At 40.4% G+C, this 18,984-nt stretch overlaps 2 protein-coding genes and 2 long non-coding RNA genes across 5 annotated transcripts; 3 read left to right on the top strand and 1 right to left on the bottom strand.

The window, feature by feature from the left end:
• The first annotated feature begins 494 nt into the window (after positions 1 to 494).
• Positions 495 to 13,399, top strand: LOC121706449. Its single transcript, XR_006031053.1, has 3 exons — positions 495 to 569; positions 11,542 to 11,545; positions 13,388 to 13,399. It is a non-coding gene; the product is annotated as an uncharacterized LOC121706449 (long non-coding RNA).
• On the bottom strand, positions 734 to 2,973 carry zgc:174945 (uncharacterized protein LOC793867 homolog). Its single transcript, XM_042088185.1, has 4 exons — positions 2,417 to 2,973; positions 1,412 to 1,738; positions 1,160 to 1,275; positions 734 to 974 (listed from the first exon to the last, which is right to left on the bottom strand). Exons 1-4 carry the CDS (start codon positions 2,568 to 2,570, stop codon positions 963 to 965), a joined length of 609 nt encoding a protein of 202 aa, XP_041944119.1. The 5' UTR covers positions 2,571 to 2,973; the 3' UTR covers positions 734 to 962.
• LOC121706444 lies at positions 5,494 to 6,696 on the top strand. The gene is made up of 4 exons (XR_006031047.1): positions 5,494 to 5,580; positions 5,682 to 5,708; positions 6,156 to 6,178; positions 6,346 to 6,696. It is a non-coding gene; the product is annotated as an uncharacterized LOC121706444 (long non-coding RNA).
• zc3h10 (zinc finger CCCH-type containing 10) lies at positions 7,537 to 10,874 on the top strand. Of its 2 annotated transcripts, none has more exons than XM_042088163.1 (3): positions 7,537 to 7,651; positions 8,362 to 9,658; positions 9,832 to 10,874. In XM_042088163.1, exons 2-3 carry the CDS (start codon positions 8,498 to 8,500, stop codon positions 10,336 to 10,338), a joined length of 1,668 nt encoding a protein of 555 aa, XP_041944097.1. In that variant the 5' UTR covers positions 7,537 to 7,651; positions 8,362 to 8,497; the 3' UTR covers positions 10,339 to 10,874. The 2 variants fall into 2 exon arrangements, with proteins under 2 accessions (XP_041944097.1, XP_041944096.1); XM_042088162.1 differs by having other exon boundaries at positions 7,543 to 7,749.
• Positions 13,400 to 18,984: the final 5,585 nt, after the last annotated feature.

Raw genomic sequence — 18,984 nt, forward strand, 5'->3', positions numbered from 1 at the left:
CCTTTGATTATGTTTTTATTAATGGTTGTGCAGTTATTAATTATTGTTGTATGAAAACAAAATTGCAATTATCAATTATGTATACATTTCAACATTGATTTTACTCTGGGAGATGGTGTTACAAAAAGAAAAAGGCTCAGAAGGTTGGCCCAGTAGCATGCACATAACATTCAGAAGTGGAGAAAATATTTCAAACCAGTTGACATGCCAGGTGGAATTCACAGGGCGAAAAAAATAACCAGAAGGTAAAACTAGATGTTAAAGGAGACTAACAAATATTGCTTACAGTGCATAATAATGTGATAGTCGTGGAACATAAAATGGCATACAGGTGCATCTCAAAAAAATGAAAATATAATGGAAAAGTCCATTGCCCTGCACAGACTGATAGGTTACAGGCTCAGGAAACTTGCTAGTGTTTTGACTTAATTAGCTGATGAGCGCTCATCTTTTGTCAACATTTCTGTATTATAAATTCTTAACTCTATTTTGATATTATGGATTTCCATGAGCTGTAAACCATAATTATCAAGATTAAACAAAAAAAGGCTTAACATGTTTCACTTTATGTGTAATGAATCTAAGTATAAGTATATATACTCTTTTGATCCCGTGAGGGAAATTTGGTCTCTGCATTTATCCCAATCCGTGAATTAGTGAAACACACTCAGCACACACTGAGGTGAAGCACACACTTATCTCGGCGCAGTGAGCTGCCTGCAACAACAGCATCACTCAGGGAGCAGTGAGGGGTTAGGAGTGTGTCAGGGTTCGAACCGGCAACCCTCCGGTTACAAGTCCGAAGCCCCAGATGATATGAAAGTTTTACTTTGATGCAAAATTACAGGGAAAAAAAGCTTTTCCATTATTATTTTTGTAAGATGCACCTGAACATAACTGAAGAAATACAGTGCTGTTTGGTTTCATGGGAGTCTTCTGTTGTGGCCCTCTGTCAGGCAGCTTCAAGACACAATCTAAGACAAAAAAAAAAACATCTTATCAGTCACACATGTAAAGAGGTACAATAACAGTCTTGCAGCATATTAAAAACCATAAACCTTCCTATGTATGTATTTAATTTTAGTGGGTATAAAAATGTGTGTGTGTGGGGGGGGGGGGGGGGGGGGGTTGTAAAAAGGGTGATGAACAAATGTATTACCTGACACTCCAGCCACAGGTAGAGTGCTGCCGCTGTAGCCACCAATAGGACTATGTCAGCCCGATTTGTCCCACAGCGGCTAGCTGCCTTTGGAGTCCTACCTGCTGAACTCTGATCTGTAAAAAACTGGAAGGTTAACATGTGAATATGTCCATAAGATGTTTGAATACTGCATGAATGACAAGTATTGATACTGTACAAACAAGTTCAACTGTATTATGGACAACATTTTCACATAATGAGTTGTCGTACCGATGATGAGAGTAACAAGGTGGCCCATAGCGTTTGAACTGCCACAGGAGGCCCGGCACTGGAATAGCCCAGCATCTTTGGCAGAGATATTCCACATCTCAAACATCACATCTCTGTTTCGCACGTTGTGGTGTTCTGTCTCATTCATAGAGATGAGTTGTCTGTCCGGCTCAGATAGAATTTGACATTCACCACTGTCAGATCTTCTGTACCAGTTGACTGTCAGCTCTGTGCAATTCTCCGGCTGATACACTACCGTACAATTCAGTTTCATGGTGTCACCTTCAATCAGTTTTAGTTCTTTCTTTGGATACTGCACATCAACAGCTGAGAATAAGAACAGAATTCACATTTAGAAATGGTGCACGTGCTGACAATGTTAAGACAAACATGTCAAAGTGAAAGCTAACATTTTGTTTTCATCCCATTAGAAATTGTCACAGATGGCCCCCCAAAAGATAGGGGTCAAAGGGTACAAAGGTACATTCTCCATGCATTGAGTGGTTAAAAATCGGAGGAAAGTGTAGCCTGTAGTTGTTAGCTGTTTGTAGCAGCTTTCACCTAGAAATATCAGAAATGCCTACTGGTTCATGATTCAAAATGTAGGCCTATGTCTAGTACTTAGGCCTAAACTAGTTCCACACCTGGCACTACTAGTGAGACCTTTTTATTTTTTAAATCTTGTCTACATTATAGTCGTGATGATATGTAGGCACATACAATGTATAATGGTGTTTAGACTGAAGATGTCTTGTGGATTGTTATGTAGGCAGGCATGGACTAATAGGTCTACAACACCAAAAAAAAAAAAAGTGTTGAAAGTGTATGATTCCTACTAACACCATGTTGTCCTATTTAATTGAAACAAACGTTAACTTATATCAATTAGGAATTTGATGGACATTAAGAAAGCAACAATGAGCTTTCTTGAGACAGGTAATAGCAATCCTCATACATTTTCAAATTAAACTAGCCTATAGTAGAAAAAACACAAGTATTTCTTACCTGATGCCTGCAAAGTTAAGGGAAGTTGGCAGACAAGCGTCACTATATTAATGAGACCCAGGGCTTGATCAATACTCCACATTTTTATTTCACGTGAAGATGTTAGCGACGCTTGTTTCAAAATGTCAGTCGAAGCGTGAAGACCTACCACCATGCACGGAACTGAACACCCCTCACACCACCTCTGCCTGTTTCCTCTTTGCAGCCCACATCACAGAGAATTGTTTAGGTCAGTAGCCTACCAATAAAGCTAAGGCGAAAGTGTAAGCATGCACTGTTGCAGTAAGAATGCTGTTAGAACACACACATTATTTGTACTTTTCAATTTATGTAAATTGAGTTATGTTTTCTTTCTTTCTTCCTTTTATTATATTGTTTGTATCTCCCCTGGCGAAATTGACATGTTTGCATGTACATGTAGGCTACACATGTAGCTGTATTGTGTGCTCAAAAAAAAATGGTGCAAGCATGCATGTGTCAATGTAATGTACACCATAGTAATAACACCACAGAGGCGCCAGTACACACCAGATACCTCCTTGGAGGTTATGATTAGGGAAGCCTGATTAAAATCTAAGCATTATTAACTGTCTGTGCCGTTTTTAGTTGGACTTAAATGAATATCTCCAGAAATAATGATTTCCTTCACCATATTGGATTTGTGTTGCAAATGTAGAGTTTAATAAACTCTAAGAGAATAATAACGACTTTAAATAATAAGCCTTTTATATGTTTGTGTGTGTGTGTGTGTGTGTGTGTTTTAACCCATTTAAGGCCAAATATTTCCCAAACATGCAACCAGGAAGTAAACAGCTCTGGTCATGTGACAGTTTACTCAAAACAACTGCACATTTCACTGAAACACTCAATTATTTCTATATTTACTAAAAGAATTTTGGGAAATTCCCTAGTAACAGTTTTAGAGGCTTATATATTTATTTTTTTCCAGTCACAATAACCAGATTCTCTGGGATAACTTTTTTTTTCCTTTGGTGAACACTTTTTTTTATTAATATATTTATTAACAATAATTAATATAGACATAGAGACATACAAGCAGGGGTGCATACAGAATGTCATCAAACATAGACAAAGGCAGGGCCAAATGAGAGGAAGACAAATTAAAAATAAATGTTAAAATCAGACATTTGTCATAGAGTAAAAAGTCTTATAGTCCATATAATTGTTCAAGTCGATCAAGAAGGCAGGGAAATAAGGTTTACCACCACTGAACTTGCACTTATGTATATGAAACTTAGCAAGCAAGAATAATAGGTTTATAATGAAGTACCTTTCATATTCTTTCTCATAATCAAACATACCAAAGAAGACATCTTTGAAACGGAAAGAAAACCAGTATGCTATGAATCTTTGAACATTAGTCCAGAACGTAGCTGTGTGAGGACAGTTCCAAAACAGATGCTGTACACTCTCATAGAAATATTGCAGAAAGAACAGGTTGTCTCAATATCTTGTTTATATATTTTAAGAAATTATCTTACAGGGTAGATTTTGTGAATTAGTTTAAATGAAACTTCTCTTATTTTGTTAGTAACAAAATTCTTGAAGGCAATGACCAAACTTTTCTCCATGGTATATTCTCTGTAACACTATTCTGGAAAGAGATAGGGAACAGTAACAATGTCTTTTTGGAATAATGCTCTAATTCTCCTATTTATGTTATGATGTCTTGTAGAGAGACATAAGTCACCCACAACAGTGTCGGACAAGGCAGTTAAATGAGCAAGGTGTGTAGGGGGTAAGTTATACCCTTTAAGAGCATCGAACACAATTGCATATTCCTTAGCAGTTACAGGTATACCATTTTCTTAAAAAATCAGGGTATCCGTATAGCCTACCATTTGGGTCAAAGAGCTGACTAACAAGAATAATGTTGTTATCAAACCAATTGTTAAAAAATAAAGATTTATTTTTGTACAAAATATTCCTGTTATTCCATATGTAGCATTTGTGTGGTGAGAAGTTATGTTTGGATATGAGACACCATGCCAAAAGCATCTGTTTGTGGAAGTTTGACAATTTAATTGGGAGTTTACTAAGGTCACACATCAATAGAAATTCCAAGCCACCAACTTGGGAAAAGATGTAATTGGGAATGAAGTTCCAAAGGGATGTTGGGTTATTGCATGAATTGTCTGATCCAGTTCACTTTAAATGTGTTAAGTGTTGTGAAATCTAAGAAGTGCATACCCCCACAGTGGTTAGGGTTCATTACAACAGTTTTTTTTTTATAGTGTATGCTATTTTTCCATAAAGTTGAATAACATATTATCTATTTTTTACAATAGATCATTGTCAACGGCCAAGGCAATAGCACTGTAAGTGAGTCTAATGCCATCACCTTTCGAGAGAAGAACTTGGCCTCTCATCGACAAATCCCTTTGTAACCATGAGTTTAGCTTTTTCTGTGTTTTAATAATAATCGGGATAAAATTTGAGGCAGATCTAGTATTTTGATCTTTGGAAATTTTAATACCTAAGTAGGCCTATGTAACTTCATCTATCGCGGGGATATTATAAATAGAGAGCATAGAGCACTCTTTTATGGACAGAAGCTCACATTTTTTTATGTTCAGGTGGAGACCAGAAGCTTCAGAGAAAGTTTTGATGATATCTAACAAGAGTGGAACTTGGGAAGCATCCTTAAGAAAGAGAATGGTGTCGTCAGCCAGTTAATAATTTGTCTACCAGCAACTGAGATTCCTTGTACTATTTGAAATATGAAGAGCTAGGAGTTAAGAGGCTATTAAAAATACATATGGTGAGATAGGGCAGCCTTACATAAAACCTTTGAGATGTGCCATACTTCAATTTCATTGAGCTACTACTGTTGTTGTGGTTCTAATGGTTTTACAAAAATAGTGTCCAAAACCAAGTTTGATGAGGGCTTTCAATATGAATTCATGTTCATCTGAGTCAAAAGCTTTATATAAGTCCAGAAATAGAAGGAAACCATTGTCATAATATCACTGTAATCTAATAAATCTAATACTAGTCTAATATTGTTTGCAATATGACGGATTCTCTGGGATAACATATAAATTGCAAGTGTCTGCCAGACGTGTGTGTGACGTAATATTTTCATATAAATTCCCGCCCTCTCCGTCGTCACATCCTCTTGCAGTTGGTGTCATCTCGCTGAGGTAGGAAGAATTGGCCGTCGGATAACTATATCTGAATCCACTTTAATCTTAACCATACCAAAGTCATCCATCAATTGTTTTAATCTCTTGTTTCGTTTCAGACACATCTCCACAAGATGAGAGCGAAGGTAAAAAAATCCTATCTTATTCTTGGGGGAGTTTGTAAAGGAAGCTAACGTTGACTAGCTAACGTTACGTGCATCGTTAGGAAATGCAATGTTAAATGGTTTAAAACTGTAGGTAGCTTACGCAAAGTAATTGTAGCTTGTCGATTTAGTAATTATTGAACGCCTGTTGTGTTCTAGTTGGCCAATTTGTTATAATGCTTTGCGGTGATAACGACGGGCAGACGTTGCTAACTTGAATCAATACCATGCTAGACAATATGCGGCAAACTAGCACTGCAAATGTTGCTATGCTAGCTAACAGTATTTACTTCCACACGTGGGTATGCTGGCTCACAAATTGACTAAGTCCATGTGTTTACAGTAGTAACCTTCATGATCGCAGGCAATTAACTTGTTAGATGTTTGAATGTCATGTCTGGTTTCTTATCATTGTCTTTACTTTCACAGTGGAGGAAGAAGCGTATGCGCAGGTAACAAACATTTCCTGTTTAACTTGGTCACCTGTTACTGTTTTTCTGTGGGATCTTGCAGACATTTCCAAATCTGGGTGCAAATGCCCTGTTTTGCTGAATGTGCAATCTTGAATACATGTACAGTATTGCTGTAGTCTAAACTTCCTTTGCTCTTCCATCACCAGGCTGAAGCGTAAAAGGAGAAAGATGAGGCAGAGGTCTAAGTAGACTGGCCCATCCACGGCAGCTGTGAGTCCCCTGTCCCCGCTGTTCCAGTCCTCAAGTTCCTGCGGACTTCCTTGGCACAAAGGGCACCTGGAAGAAGGGCGAACACCAGTACCATCGCCATGCCATGTGCGGAGTGACATTCTACAGTTTGCATCAGGAGTCTCATGCCAGGACTTGGAGCTGGAGGGTTGTGGGAATTCAGGACATTTCTCTCATTTGGGGGCTTACTTTGGACTCATGACATCTATCCAACACAGCTGGTGCGCTCCTGTAAAGACCACAATAAAAGTTCTGGTTTATACACTTAATTCATGTGTTGACTCTTGCTGAACTAATGCACTCATAACATATTTGGGTAGTTGGTATATGGTGGTAGGGTTTCTGTCCTTCGGATGAGGTGTTAAACTGATGTCCTGACTGGTCATTAAATATCCCATGGCACTTGTCTCGTAAGGATTCCCTGCTGTCCTGGCTAAATTCCAAACCTGACCAACTCAAAGCTAGCTCCTGAATCATTCCCAGGTGTATTGGCTCATTAATTCCTTCACACTACCATGCTGCTGTGTGGTGAGTTCTGGTGCGCAATGGTAGCCATGCATCACTGAGCAGGTTCTGCACATTGGTGGCAGTGAAGTTAGTTACAAAGTGCTTTGGGGTGCCTTGATGCATTTACCTAACACTTTAAGTTGTGGCCTAGCTGATCATAACTTAAGACTGGGGCTCAAAGGTCGATTACATTGGTGCTTTGTATATTTCAAAATGGAGCTTACTCCTTAAGGACAGGATGGTCAAGCTGATTTAAAGGTAATTTTGAGTTGAAATTGGTGAGGGGCCCATCGAATTGTCATGTCAAACTCAGCTCTGCATTCAGGGTTTATAGTGTCATTATGGCATACAATGTAGCTGGCGGCTGATTACTAATTTGCTGCGTTTTGTGCACCTCATATCAGAAGTATAAATGGACTATGACGCCTGTTGGCTAAATACATTTAAAAGCCTTAAATGAATGTGTGTGCAGTTAAGAATACGTGCCTTAATTAGTTCATTATTGTTTATTAGTCTTAAGGCAACAAAAAACGGCCAACTGCTGTTCATACTATTACATAGTTTAAATATCCATGTGCGCTGTATGGTCTCAGCAGGTTCACGTGTCTCTGGAATTAACACGAGACCTTTATTTTGATGGATTTTGGTCCGGAAGTGCATCACCTAGCGCGTGGTTAACAGCTTGCTATCATAGAGTTCTCAAGATGAAGTGGCAAGGTAACTTCTAGGAATAAGTTGTTGATAACCATCCTCTATAAACTGCTAACAATGCAGCTGGACGTGAATTGGGTTGATGCAATTGCAAGGGTGTTTTGGTAAGAGGTTTTTTATTGTCTAATAAGACATCTCTTTTCTAGCTATTTAGCATAGCTCGTCTTGAGCTAGTAGGCCCATATCCTTAACGTTACAGTGCGACTCAAAACAGCTAGTTAGCTAAGCTACGTTGCTATCCACATTTTTTTAACACCACTAGCTAGATTGATCATATACTTTCTTTTGCCATTAGTTCCATGAGGCATATACGTTTAACCATTTTATTGTGAATGCTTTAGGGTATCTGTTATGCACACACCTGGTTATGATGTTTGGGGAGAGGCTATAAACAAACTAGCAAATGTCATTTAAGTGAGCTTGGAGCTAACGTAAGTTATCGATAGCTCAGTTTGCGAAAGGCTACGATAATTTTGCTTCTTGCACTGGTCTGATATTATTTTCTACTGTTAACTTTTACATCTCGCAGTTTTTGCATTACTGTTGTGTCAAACGTATGGATATGACAAAATAGCTGTCGAAACTCCATTTCGAAGTTTGCCTGATGTAACGGTAACGCTACGGTATATGGCTACTCATGATGCTTATGTTTACAACCTATCCCGACCGCAGGACCTTAAGCGAATGTGCTGTTGCCTTATGTGGTTCTTTAACAGATACCTGGAGGGGAGAAAACGAAAGAGTGCTACTCTTCAGCCTGTGCAGACCGTATCTTCTAAACTCCAGAGACAAACTTCATTCTCCTACCCACACACATGACCACTGCATTCCTCTCATGCTGGGCCAAGCGCCATGCCTGACCGGGATAGCGCCTACCTGGCAGGTGGTGGCGGAGGAGGCAGTGGCACAGGAGTGGGCTCAAGTATAGGTGAAGAGTCTGGTGCAGGCGCAGGCTTGGGAGGAGCAGGAGAAGGCTGGGGGGGCATTGGAGGAGGTGTTGGGGGAGGTAGTTCTGGATCTTCAACCATGGGTGGAGGAGGCGCTTTGGGTAATGGAAATGGCTGTGGGGGAGGAAGTGGTGGGGGGTTTGGCTCTGGTGCCGGCCTTGATGGCGTGTGCAGAGATTTTCTGCGGAATGTTTGCAAGAGAGGAAAACGTTGTCGCTTCCGACACCCGGACTTTAACGAGGTGCCTGACTTGGGGGTCCAAAAAAATGAGTTCATTTTCTGCCACGATCACCAAAACAAGGAATGTGTGCGTTCAAATTGCAGGTTCGTCCATGGCTCTAAGGAGGACGAGGACTACTATAAAAAGACTGGGGAACTCCCACTCAGGCTCAGGGGCAAGGTGGCTGCGGGGCTCGGCTTGTCTCCGACTGACCTGCCATTGAGTCGCGGGGAAGTGCCCATCTGCAGGGACTACCTTAAGGGTGAATGCCAGCGTGGCAACAAATGTAAGTTCCGTCACGTCAGGAAGGACTATGAATATGAACCGACGCGCGTTGGCGTTGGCGGCGTCATGGGTCCAGGCGGAGTGAGTGGAATGGTAAATGTCGGCGGGGTGGGAGTAGGAGGCACAGGCGGTGCCTGTGGGGGAATGTCGGGGCTGGTCAGCGCCACTGGTGGCAACATGATGGGAATGGGGTACTCCAACCTCGGGGGTTACAGGGATCAGGGCATGCCAGGAGGAGGGGGTGGTGTGGGAGGAGGTGGCATAGGAGGGTGTCTCTCGATGGGGGCATCTGGTCAAAGGCGCTTTGAACGGGCGTCTGTGTATGACCCCTTGTTTGAGAATGGCCTGTTTGAGGCGGGGCCTCTGGAGACTCCTATGGATCACGCAACGCTTCAGCTGAAGAGACGACGGCTGGAGGGGCTTCGGCTGGCCGATGGCGCCGGAGGTGGACACTATGAGCTGGGGGTGCAGGCCACCCTCCCAGTCCGCCCGCTGGAATACAGGATTCTGGAAGAAGAGAATGCTCTCCTACGGAGAAGAGTTGAAGAGTTGAAGAAACAGGTTGGTAAATAGGGTGAACTTATTGTGAAATATAGTATCAAACTTATCTCCACTTGAGGGTAGATAGGGAAAAAAATATTTTGCGTAAGGAATGCAAACAATGGTTGTGCCTTAAGAATGTGAACCAATTTAAGCTGGCAGATAGTGACATTCTTTTCATTTATTTTCTGCAGGTATCAAATCTTATCGCTACCAATGAGGTCCTTCTGGAGCAGAATGCACAGTTCCGGAGCCAGGCCAAGGTCATGACTCTCTCGTCAACCCCGGCGCCCTCGGAGCAGAGTCTGGCGCCCCCTGTTGGCTCAGTGAGCTCCTACAACCACGGCATCGCCCAAACGCACACCACCCTAAGCAGTGCTGGCCTGCAGCCTCGACCCGTCACCCAGCAGGACCTGGTTGCTCCCACTGGAGCTCCTACAGCCCCTCCGTCTAACACTGCCCCACCCACTGCACCCCACCTCAACCCCGACATCACCCCGCTGTCGGCGGCCCTGGCACAGACTATTGCTCAGGGGATGGCACCACCTGTTTCCATGGCGCCAGTGGCCGTGTCTGTGGCACCGGTCGCCGTGTCAATGGCTCAGGCATTGCCAGGCATCACTATGAGTCACGCTACCACTCCGATGGTGTCGTATCCCATCGCGAGCCAGAGTATGAGGATCACCACGATACCACATTGAGCCACGTGACTTATTGCCATGTGACAATGACCTGGTGCCCTAGATCCTTCATATATCCATATATTAACCCTCACACTCGAGCCACATCACACTTTATCTTTTATCTTTTATCTTTTGTTGTCATATCATGCTAGTCGTTTTGAAAACTTGTGTATAAAGTGGCTCGATTTCTGATATGACAGTTCAATGGCAGAACAAAGGCTTGTCTATTTGGAGGACCTGAACGTTCATCCTGATCTGCCTTTATAGGCGATGGCTTCTGAAATGGTGTGAACACCTTTTATGTCTTGACGTGTGAATATGTGTATGCCAAAAGGACTTCTGAAACGTTGGCATTGAAATACATGTTGGCAAATGTCAAAAAAGTATTTAACAAGAATCTTTGTTAATACAAACACATTGCCTTGGACAACATTAGTAATAATAAGCAAACAGACTTTATGCTACCAGGAGCTTGAGTTTCACATTTGTTATTGACTCTTTTCTGGCTGGCTGTGAGTTTGTTTGGTATTTTGCATAAAATGAACAGTCACAAACATGGCGTCCAGCACTTTTTATGATATTGTTTTGGCTGTGCCAGAAGACATTAAAACCCTCTCCTCTTACAGTACAATAATTATATGTGTATGCCTTCAGGAAGCTCCTAACAATGTGAATTCACGCAAAGCATTCCAATTGTAGATCAATTTCAACACCTTTAGGAACCTCTCCAGGAATTTCGGGAACAGATTACTTGGTGTCTGGCCCAGAGTGGATCTGCATTTAATCATCGAAAACAGGTACTATATTAATCTCATTCGGTTACCTAAAACGTTTTGTAAATCTGTATAAGACTGGATCTAATATGATTATACCAGACAAACAGGCATGTAGTGGAGGCTAAACGCCAATAAACAGTTTATCCACCGCTTATTAGAGTTTATCCACCCGTCAAAAGAGTTTATTCACCAATTGCAACTTTTAACATTAAAAAAAAAATACACTGTATCCACATCCATCACTATATGTACTGTACACTCAACACTCTAAGAACCATTTAATACCACTGGTATTGTTATAAACAATTGGACAATAACTTCCACCATCATGTTCTGAATGCCTTTTTTTAAAAATCCGATACTGCATGGCAGTACACCTCACCGTGATCACAGAATTCATAGATTACCCATGTCTTATTTTACCACTACATCCCTGCAGACAAAGTTGAGTTTGAGCAATGCACATCTATGTTGGAACACAGACCCTAGGCCGCTGACTACGGGTTTTGTGCTTCACATCTTTCAGAATATCACGCCGCAAGTAGCCTAGTCCGTTCACTAGTGGATTTCATTGAAAGAGAAAGTAGACGTTCTGAAAAAAGGCGCAATCTTTGGTTCAGTGTGTGTGGCGAACTAGTTTCTCAGCGGAAGCCATGAAACGGTAAAGGTCAACAAATTGATTTAAAAAGACATCATTTATGAAGTTGTTTTTTTTTCTCGTTTTGGCTTTGCATCGGGTTCGCGTCCAGTTTGACCTGTCAGGAGTTTCCGATAATGATAGCAATCTCGTGATGCTGATATTGAATTTTAATTTCTGCGCGTGCAAGCTTGAAGCTGTGACAGACTAGCCTAACGTTAGGCCTACTGGTTTTCATAGTTTTAACCACACCTTAGGTCTACTAAATTATTTAGTTAACCCTTAAAGGAGTACCGTCACACCGGTGTGACGGGAATGTTGAGAAATGAACATTCTAAAGAATATCTGGGTTCATTGAATTCAACATAGAATTTTAGAACCTTCAATTGTTGCAGAACTTAGAATGTTCAAAAACCTACACCTTTAAGGGCACCTTTGTCATTTCGCGTTTGTCCAGCCGTTCACCTCCGTGAACCTTGCGCCTCGTCATCTAAATTTATATTTCGGGATGGCGGAGATACAGACGGTTAGGTTCGGAAAGGTTACCGCCCCCCAATGTAGGGGAAAACATGCATTATAACATCACACAATGTAGTATGGGGAATTGTGTTATTTTAGGAACGATTCATATAGATTTTTGCAACTGTTTTTTTTTTTTTTTTTTACTTGCTAGGACCCCATTGAATACAAAACAGCCTGTTTCCAATTTTTTTCTTAATTTTCAGTGCCAAAATTCAAGATGGCGGACAATATATGCGGAAAAATAATATAAAGGCTTAAAGTGGTCAACTTTTTGATAAAGGCCTACACCTAATAAGGTAGACAAGTGAGATACAGACTATTTTCAAAAGATGTATTGCATTATTTGCCAAAAAATGTGGAGAAAAAATGGAAAAAAGAGAAAAAAATCTGCATCTTGTTTCATTATTGAAGAGTTCAACAAAACATTGTCATTGTCACTCAAGTAAATACTTGTATACTGGATTCCAGTTGCTGCTACTGGAAGAAACTTGAATCCATGCATTTCCACTGAATTATTTTTGGAATCTGATCCCTTATCATACCTGTTCATTCTTACTCGTTGCTCGACTTATCGTGACTAAATTCAAGATGGCTGCAAACGCTAAACTTCGTGAAGATACTGTCTGTATAAATCGTCTTGTAAGTAAACTACCAGTGCTTTTTCAAAGTTCTCAATGTCTCGTTTTAAATGTCAGGGCCCTCGGAAATTTACCAATGAAGTGTGGAGATACATTGAGCCTCGTAAATGGGTGTAAAACAGTGATTTATTTGCATGGCTAGCCCGATGCCGAAGCACCACTATTGAAAAAGCTGTTGGTAGCATCGGCTAACTAGCGCCAGATTTTGGAGTGCAGGGGACAAGCCGAGATGGGCTATGAGACATACGTTCACACTCGGTATCATGTTTCAGTACACTTTAGGTCAATATCACACCGGAATTCTCCTTTAATATTGGTGTACATCTCCTCAGAGCCTTCACACCTGCAAAGTTGCGTGAATGGTAAGTTGTTACTCTTGCAAGAACACCTTATACTGCATTGGCTGGTTCCACAACAGCCTCTGGTGCTGGTTGAAGTTTTGACAGAACAGGAGCACATTGCCCATCAACAATTTGTCTCCATCCCAGTGATAGTGAGTCAAGAATCTTTGGAGCAGGCACTGTATCTTGTGCCCAAACATTTGCTTGCCTGTGTGCACTCTTTACAGTGTTAAACATTCAGACAGAGCCCATGAGTAACAGGGGCTAGGAATAACTCCCAAGAATGGGAGAAACATATAGGATGAAACCTCAAGCAGATGCACGACTCAAGGGCCTGACCCATCTGCCTGGGCTCAGTTACAGGACAGTAAGGTCTATATACAGAGAATAGATCATGGTATTTAGAGCCTGAGGTATATGTTACAAAGTGGTTGGATGGTTACATAACCAGTATGATAATGCATGAATCCTATTTAGTGTTAAGTTCAAATAGTCCAGTGTAGGGGATGAATTGTCCATAGAATTAGGAGTTGTCATCGGGCAAATAGTGGGTCGCTAGGCTGCGCGGGCAGGAATCCGAGCATGGGGACAGCAATAGGCGATGGTAGGGCAATCATAGGGATGGGATTTTCCCGAGCTTTTCCACTCCCTGGTTGGGTTTTAGAGTTTTAAACAGGTTCCACCGAAATGTGTGTGTTTTGGTTTTGCCAAAATGACTTACTGCTACTGCCACCTTTGTGTGTGTGAACTGTGACTGGCCGTTTACATAGTTCAACAGCTTTATGACCAAGGTAGAGGATGAGGTTGGCTTTGGTTTCCTTCGATCCCAGGAAAGCTTTAAAGTCTTTGATTGGTGTAGAGTCTTGTATTATGTATCCATTATCATGTGCTTTTTCCCATTGTATGGACCTGTCTCGTCCTGTCTTTCATGGAGTTTGTGATGGTATAGTTGTTAAATAATAAGTATATGTCATTGTAGCCTCGTGCCTTACTTTCAACATTTTCAAAGAAGCATTCTGCCAGATCTTGACAACAGTTTATGTCACTTTTCCTGACAACCACCTCCTGCACAACAGCCATGCCATCTATTAAGATGCTATCCAATGTGTGTGTTAATTGCACTGAGCTAATCTCTGTAGATTGTTCAGAGGATGCCGTTTCTGAAACTAGTCACAATTCATGATGAAGGCAGACTTAGCTGTTGTGGGCAGCATTAGGCTTGCTGTTAACAGAATTATTGAAGACTAAAGAGCTCATTGTGGACTTCAGGAAGTCTAAAGCTAGCACACACACCCATTCTCATCAATGGGACTGAAGTGGACAGCTTCAGATTTCTGGGTGTCCACATCTCTTGGACCTCTCTTGGACCCTCAACACCTCTACCCTGATCAAGAAGGCTTACCAGCATCTCTTCTATCTGAGGAGGCTAAAGAAGGTCCACCGGCCTCCTCAGATCCTGGTGAACTTCTACCCCTGCACCATCAAGCGTATCCTTACCAACTGTGTCACAGTTTGGTATGGCAACTGCTCTGCCCACAACCGAAAAGCACTGCAGAGGGTGGTGAAAACTGCCCAACGCATTCCTCACTCCCCTCCATTGAGGCCATCCAGGGCAAGCAATGCTTGCATAAGGCTATGATGGTAAAAAAAGGAGAATCATAAATGATCAGACAAGTGCTCTCTTTGAGCAAGCACTTTCACTAAAGTCAAGTCAACTGTCAGACTCTGAAGACTTATTTGATCACTTTAATGCAAAAATGGCAAACATTATGGATGACATTGCTCCATTACAATTCAAGAAAGTTAAGGACAAACAGAAAGCACCATGGAGGCAAAATCCAGCAGTTAAACTTCTAAAAAGAGAGTGTAGGAAGACTGAAAGAAAATGGCGTAAATACAAACTTCAGCTCCACTATGAAATCCATAAAGAGATGCTCCGCATAACTCTGAAATATGCAAAGCAAGACAGTCTTTCTTTTCTAACATTATCAATAGAAGTTCAAATAACACTCGTATTCTATTTTCAACTGTTGATAAGTTAACAAATCCCCCCTCACAATTAGCGCCTGAACTTCTCTCAACTAATAAATGCAATGAGTTTTCATCTTTTTTTTAAAGGTAAAATTGACAAAATCAGACTCAACATATCTGCTCAATTACAAATTCAACAACCTGAACTTCCAGCAACAAACAGAGGGAAACTAAACTTGATGTCAGAGTTCAGCTTGATAGACTACGAAACACTTGAAAAAACGGTACAGAATCTCAGCTCTTCCACATGTGTCTAAGACACTCTGCCTACCAATTTCTTCAAAACTGTTTTTCACCTCATAGCGGCGGATGTCCTTCAAATTGTAAATGTATCACTGCTGTCTGGCACTTTTCTCAAGAAGAATAACCTGGATGCCTCCATGCTAAACAATTACAGGCCCATATCCAATCTACCTTTTATTGGCAAAATTATTGAAAAAGTAGTCTTTAATCAATTAACCACCTTCCTAACATCAAATCGGTATTTTGATTACTTTCAGTCTGGTTTTCGGGCAAATCACAGCACTGAAACAGCTCTCATTAAAGTTTCCAATGACATACGCCTCAACACAGATTCAGGTAAAACATCAGTCCTAGTGCTACTGGACCTTAGTGCAGCATTTGACACTGTTGATCACAATATTTTACTACACAGACTAGAACACTGGGTTGGATTTACAGGCATAGTTATCAGCTGGCTAAAATCATATCTACAAGAAAGGAGCTTCTTTGTTGCCATCGGAAACTGTACCTCAACACCAACGTCCTTGACCTGTGGGGTCGATCTTGGGGCCACTATTATTCAACCTCTATATGCTCCCACTTGGACAAATCATTCAAAATAATTTGATTTCATATCATAGCTATGCAGATGACACACAAATTTACTTAGCTCTATCACCAAACGACTATGGTCCTCTTGAATCTATGTGTCAGTGTATAGCACAAATCAACACCTGGATGTCTCAAAATTTTCTTCAGCTGAACAAAGAAAAAACTGAAGTAATTATATTTGGTAAAAATGAGGAAAGACTTAGGGTTGCCACTCTCCTTGACACAAAAGGGTTGAAGGCAAAGGATACTGTTAAAAATCTTGGTGTATTAATTGACAGTGATCTAAATTTCAACAGCCACATGAAAGCGAGAACTAAATCAGCTTTTTACCACCTCAAAAATATTGCCAAACTCAGAGGGCTGATGTCAAAACATGACTTAGAAAAATTCATGCATTTATCTCCAGCAGGGTTGATTACTGCAATGGACTGTTCACAGGCCTTCCTAAAAAGACTATTAAACAGCTTCAGGTGATACAAAATGCAGCAGCTAGGACTCTAACAAAAACTAAAAGAACTGACCACATTACTCCAATTCTTAAGTCCTTGCACTGGCTTCCAGTAAGTCACAGAATTGACTTTAAAGCACTATTGCTTGTTTATAAATCAGTAAATGGAGCAGGACCTAAATACTAATAAGATACTAATAACTAATAATAAGACATGCTTCAGCAGTACACACCTTCTCGTCCTCTCAGGTCCCAGGTGAAAAACCTGCTAGTAAAACCTACAGTTAGAACTAAACATGGTGAAGCAGCTTTTAGCTGCTATGCGGCTCAGCTGTGGAACCAACTTTCGGATGACATTAAAAAGGCCCCAACTGTAGCCAGTTTTAAATCTAGACTTAAGACCAAACTGTTCTCAGATGCTTTCTGCTAACTGTGCCGAGTTACAAATTCTGAATCTGCCTTCATAATTATTCTACTTTGTCTTTTATTACTTTTTTTTACTACTTTTGCCTTTGTTTTTGCTTACTAATTAGTCTTTATTTTTAAATGATTTTACCTTGTGTTTTATGTTTTCTTTTTATTATGATCTTTACCTTTTAACTATTCTTTGACTATATTGCCCTTCTATGCTTTTATTTCTTATTATTGTTTGGTTTTGTTTATGTAAAGCACATTGAATGACCTCTGTATGAAATGTGCTAATAAACTTGACTTGACTTGACTTGACTAAGGCGCACAGCAGGTTCAGAGGAAGCTTCTTTTTCTGCAGCTGAAGTCTAGCTCTCCATCCCAGTGACAACCAACCAACTAAGCCCCCCCACCCCTGTCCAATGCCTCCTTGCCTGTGCCTGTTGAGGTGTCCACGACCATGGCAACCTTGACAGGGACAACAAGGAGGCAGACCCCCCCTCCCTCCCCAATGTATGTTGTTCATACACATTACATAGCCATATTTATTCTGCTCTTGTAAGGTAACTGCTAATACACTGCACATATTTATATTACTCTAAACCTCTCTACTTTATATAAATCAACTGTATACTACTGTATACACTGCACTATTTCTTGACCTGTCTATGCACCACCTGTCTATACTTTGTACTTTGTACTCTATAATTTTTTGGGGCAGCCGTGGCCTACTGGTTAGCACTTCGGACCTGTATCCGGAGGGTTGCCGGTTCAAACCCCGACCAGTAGGCACGGCTGAAGTGCCCTTGAGCAAGGCACCTAACCTCTCACTGCTCCCCGAGTGCCGCTGTTGATGCAGGAAGCTCACTGCGCCGGGATTAGTGTGTGCTTCACCTCACTGTGTGTACACTGTGTGCTGTGTGTGTTTCACTAATTCACGGATTGGGATAAATGCAGAGACCAAATTTCCCTCACGGGACTCAAAAGAGTATATATACTATACTATATCACTTTGCACTTTTCTCCTTTTTTGCACTTCTGGTTAGACGCAATTAAACCACATTTTGTTGTCTTCATACTTGTACTCTGCAATGACAATAAAGTTGAATCTATTCTACTCTAATCGAATCTATTGGGGTGAGTGCAGAACATTACTTTAATTCAAATGATTATTAGGTTATGTGAAGGAAACTTTTAAATCAGTCAATGTGTTTTTCCGGGTATGCCAATAAATAGCATAAGGTACACCCATCACTGGTTGATAATCATCATGACATCTCATGTCACCCATGGTCATATTTATTACCTGGGACATTCCAGAATTAGAGGACATTTTGGCATTTACACTTCTTAAATAATTATTTTCTATTTTAACATTTTATGTTGAATATTTAAAAAATATAGGTCATAAACTACTAAATTATATGATTTGTCAAGCTCAGGCATCAACGGTACTTTTTCCACCTCAAATGTTTTATTTGCTGTGTACATGTAGTTATACGCAACCCTGTTACAAATACAAAATAGCATGAAAAAAGTATAGTTTTAAAATATTTTTCAGTAAATCCTTTTTCATTCAATAAAGGAAGTCATTTTACACTGAATAGTCATGATTTCAGGTAAGATTGTTAATATATATTATATATGTTAATTAGACTAACTATCACAGGCTTAATTATCTTCCATTTGAACAGTGACATACAGTTTTTTTTAATAATTCCAGTATCTATTCTCAAATATGCTCAGATACATTGTGCATATAATCATATAAGCTGTTCTAAGGACTATTGATGTAATTTTTTGTGTGATAGCAAAATTACTTACCATTATTTTAATAAAAATGTTTTTGTAACAGGGTTGCAAATTGAGTCATAACATCATAAATCTGTAGAAATCCATTAGAAATTCTGATATTAGGCCTATCTATTGCAAATAATCACAAATATCTAACCAAAATGTGTTTATTTTCAGCTCTAATTGAATCTCAACATGTATTGTAGCACAATATGCTGCAATGACGCTGTACTAA

This window comes from Alosa sapidissima, chromosome 4 (genome assembly GCF_018492685.1).
Source record: "Alosa sapidissima isolate fAloSap1 chromosome 4, fAloSap1.pri, whole genome shotgun sequence".
Taxonomy (NCBI): domain Eukaryota; kingdom Metazoa; phylum Chordata; class Actinopteri; order Clupeiformes; family Clupeidae; genus Alosa; species Alosa sapidissima.